This window comes from Sparus aurata, chromosome 21 (genome assembly GCF_900880675.1).
Source record: "Sparus aurata chromosome 21, fSpaAur1.1, whole genome shotgun sequence".
Taxonomy (NCBI): Eukaryota; Metazoa; Chordata; class Actinopteri; order Spariformes; family Sparidae; genus Sparus; species Sparus aurata.
In genome coordinates this window covers 34,273,330-34,277,590 of record NC_044207.1, presented here as the reverse complement: position 1 = coordinate 34,277,590, position 4,261 = coordinate 34,273,330, and the positions used below count along the sequence as shown (strand labels likewise).

Here is a 4,261-nt window from a genome sequence, read left to right as displayed (position 1 = left end):
GAAATATTGAAACCAACATTTGCACGTTTTTTAACCATTGAAGACACATGTCTATCTGTGTGTAATCTTATGTTTGTCTGTATATTGTGTGTGTCTTTTATATCTGGACCTCAAGTCTGTCAATATGAAGATAATAATAATTTGGCAGGAGCTGCCACTGGAGCTGGTGGAGCTGTCAGAGTCAGGAAAACAAGAGGTTACAGAACCACAGCCACAGGAGACTGATTCAGCACAGGAACTGGAGACAGCTGCAGCTCAGCTCAGACAGGTTGCTGCAGAACAGGAACAGAGGACTGCTGCAAGGCAGAGCAGGAGGCCGGCAGCTGGAGGTCTGGACGGGGATCAGGAAAGACCGCCGGTCCGGCTCTGGAGCCAGTCTGCTGACCTGCAGACAAGGAAGCAGGACCAGGTGTCGACTGGGCCGCCGACTGAGGACCAGGAACTGGTGGACCTGCTGGTGGAGCTAGATAACAAGTCAGAATCAACAAAGTCAATGAATGAAGTTCATCCTCTGGGGACCAAGAATGTCTGTAGAAAATGTCATGTCAGTCCATCCATCCATCCTTTGGTCCAGGTCCAATCCATGTGGACTAAAGTAGTGGAGCGACAGACATTAGCATCCACAGAGCAACACTGCTAGTGTGTCTAAAAAGACAATAAAAGAAGAGACAGTCATGTTGATATGAACATTAGAGAAACACATCATGGAGCTGAAACATGATCCTGCTTCATCATTTGGACTCGTTCATCTCAGCCGACACGTTCAACAGCACACAGGTTTTTGTATTACTCTTTCTCACTGTGGGAAACTACATCTTTGGCTCTGGAACTAAACTGTTTGTAACAGGTAAGAATAAAGCTTCATTTTGCTTCAGCTGTTTTATTGAACAAGTGTAAAATGTGTTTTTAATGAGTTTCTGCTGCTTCAGGCTTTACATGTTAGTTTGTTCATAATTAGTAAAGAATTCTTGCAGCCGTGCAGCTATTGTTCCATAAAAAGGTTCATAACTCCTGAAAAGATGTTTAAATCTCACTGCACAGCTGAAGTTCTTCTTTATTTCTGCAGGAGATCAAACTGATTCATAGAGAAAAAGTTTGATATTGACAATGTTACAAATATACAGTATTTGATCCTCTCAGTAATTCAGCACCATCTCTTGTTTTTATAAAACAACATCATATATGATATTAAACATCATTTAATATACGTTAGTAAATGTATTTGATAAACATTTAACTTTAAATATGTTTTATAGGATCATTAATAATTAATTGTTAAATGGTGAAATGTATTTTATATGATGGTTGATGGTAGTGTGAGATAAATGTGTACTTGTAGAAAAACATATACTGAATATGATGTTACAATAAATATAAAATATAATCATTATACTAAAATATGAAAAAAAAATTATATTCAAGGAAAAAATATATAGTATGACTTGCAATGGCACATTAAAATGTGTCTTTTTTACATTTAACTTTTTAATAATTTCCATGTAATGATAAATATATTCATTAACAATTCCACATGTAATTTAAACAAAAATAATAATTCCAAACCTAATTTAAAATACATGAAAGTAAATTAATTAGCAGTGCGTGATTGTAAATATTGTGTACGACATGCTGTTTTCATTAAGACACATTATATTATATTATATTATATTAAATTATATTATGTTATATTATATGATATCATGTTGTGTTATATTACCACATTTAATTTAACCACACGTGAAGTTCCTGTAAAGGATCAATAATTTCTCACCTTTCTTCATATTATATTACAAAGCAGTTATTATTCATATCTAACATATCCAATCATTTCATTGTAATTGTCTATAAATGTAAAAATACTAAGACAATAATTATGATATTATTGATCAACTGATTTGTTTTTCTTTAGAAGCTGAACTAAAGTACACGCTGGTAAATCTGTAATATGTTAGACATGTTGTAATAACTTTAAAAAGTATTTAATGTGAATGTAAATATATGTTTTATTATAAAATATATATCAACATATATTTAAAACAGCTTCTAAATTTTGTAAAATAATATTTTGATAATTATATCATATTTTATGTCATGAAACCAGCAAAGTTTTACCTTCTTTTATATTAAATAACATCTTATTTCACATTAGTCGTATGAAAACATGTATTTGTAATTGTGTATTAAATGTAAATATTTCTGAAAAATATTAAATTCAAGATGAATTTTCTTTTAAATATTTATAATATGTGGTGGATGATGTAAACATTAAAATGTCAGCGCGTATTAAACTTGAGGGTAAATATGTCCTTTATTATAATCTGTCTTTTATCATGATACAGATGAAGATCTTCCATTGTATGAAAATATGATGTTATATTATTATTAGTAAGAGTCATAATAATGATGAATGTGCACATTGAAAGAAAGAAGTGCTGAACACATAATGTTGTTTGTCCCCATATAACATATGATGACATGACATGATGAGTGTGTTTGATGTGCAGGTGAATCCAGTCTATGTGTTGAACTTTGTGCTGTATTGATGAGTAGTTTAGTGATCAGAGTCCATGTAGTTTCCAGGATCACACTGAATGCAGTGCAGTGCTGGAAGCCGCTGTTGACTGTGTCAATGTGTGTCTGTGCTGCTTGTTGCTGCTGTCAAGCTTCAAATGAGAAGGTAGTGAAGCCCGTGGTGAGCGTGTACCCAGCAGCATCCAGAGCCCACCTGGAGGGGAGGAGCTCCCTGCTGTGTGTGGCCTCAGCCATGTTTCCTCCTCTGGTCCGCTTCTCCTGGGAAAGACAGGAGGAGGATCAGGAGCAGTGGGTCCCTGCTGAGGGAGAGCAGCTGGAGCTCAGAGAGTCGGGACGCGCCGCCGCCATCTTGCTGGTTGACGGGAACGCTAACTTCACGTATAAATACCGCTGCTCCGTCCAGCACGAGGGGGGCACAGTGGAGGCCCAAACAGAACAAGGTAATGAAGGCTTGGTGACTGTGTTCAGCAGTGATTCAGCTTCATGTGGAGACGCTGTCAAAGAGAGCAGAGGAGCAGAGGACTGACATTTCTTTTGGCCTCTTTTCTGTTTCAGAGGTTCCAGCAGCTGCAGCAGCCTCCTGTCCTCCAGAGAGAGAGCCAGCAGACCTGCCAGCTCTGCAGCAAGCTGACTGTAAGATCATCTGCTGCCTCTCTGCATGGACAGCTCCAATGTTCTGCTGCAGTTAGGGCTGCAGATCAGTCTGTTCACTTTCTGCTCATCATTGAAGGATTTAAACAGACACTCCCTGATTCTGTTAGAGTGTCCAACAGCACAACTAATCCCACTGAGAGAGCTTTCACTCCACACTCTGACAAATAACACGTTTTAGGGACACTCTACTACATTTTGACCTTTGAGGCTGTTATAAAAACTTTGGGGATTTTTTCTTAAAGCTCCACTATAAATATTTTTATATGAAGAATGAATCTAATGACTGTGTGTGCAGTGAAAGGTGAAATTAACACAGTCGGTCTGTGTGTGTGTGTGTCTTTCTGTGTGTGTGTGTGTGTGTGTGTGTGTCAGTGTCCTTCCAGTCTCAGTGCAGGGTGAAGCTGCTCTGTGTGCTCTACACAGTGCTGATAGTGAAGAGTCTGGTGTACTGCTGTGGACTCTCTCTGCTGAGGATCCTCTGAAACAAGGGACCGTCCACCAACTGCTCACATGCTGACTGACTGTTTTCTGCTCGCCTTTTCTCACCATCAAATCTCATCAGTTCGTCTCATTGACCACTTTGATCAGCACTCACAAATGTCAATGTTCATGTTTTGTGGTTGGTTGTAAAATGTATCTTTTGATGCACAGGTTAGATTCAGTCATCCTACATATATAAATACATATATACACATATATATCTGCAGTGACTGAGTATAAATTCTGTGCTATAGTGTTATTTTCATCCTCTAGTTTATTTCCACTTTGAATTGTGACTTGTATAATAATAGAACATGAAGCTGAATCATTAGCTGTCTGCTAGATATTTGATTGTTTTAGTATTTTTCTCTTCTTGTCTTTCTTTTTAATACATTATGCAGAGTGTGGCAGCTTTGTTCAATTCTTTCAGTGTGACATTCTCAATAAAGTGAAAAATCACAGTGTGTGTTTTAGAAACAGTCTTGTTTTTATGGATTTCAGTTTGTCTTCATAGCAAATCATCAGAAACAGAATCAACTTCATGGACCATGTATGTTGACGCCTACAAGTCATTTGACTCTGGTTGTAATTAGCT

The 4,261-nt window shown here is 37.3% G+C and overlaps 1 protein-coding gene across 1 annotated transcript; it reads left to right on the top strand.

Annotated features, from left to right (window-relative positions):
• The first annotated feature begins 457 nt into the window (after positions 1-457).
• LOC115572514 (uncharacterized) lies at positions 458-4,026 on the top strand. Its single transcript, XM_030402661.1, has 4 exons — positions 458-847; positions 2,664-2,972; positions 3,088-3,165; positions 3,559-4,026. The coding sequence occupies exons 1-4, from the start codon at positions 718-720 to the stop codon at positions 3,666-3,668; spliced, it is 627 nt and encodes a 208-aa protein (XP_030258521.1). The 5' UTR covers positions 458-717; the 3' UTR covers positions 3,669-4,026.
• The last annotated feature ends 235 nt before the right edge of the window (positions 4,027-4,261 follow it).

Excerpts from the sequence above, each read along its gene's own strand:
- LOC115572514 (XM_030402661.1), top strand. The coding sequence starts at position 718 with ATGATCCTGCTTCATCATTTGGACTCGTTCATCTCAGCCGACACGTTC. Across the intron at positions 848-2,663 it reads AACTAAACTGTTTGTAACAG|CTTCAAATGAGAAGGTAGTG; the intron begins GTAAGAATAAAG and ends GCTGCTGTCAAG. Across the intron at positions 2,973-3,087 it reads GGAGGCCCAAACAGAACAAG|AGGTTCCAGCAGCTGCAGCA; the intron begins GTAATGAAGGCT and ends TTTCTGTTTCAG.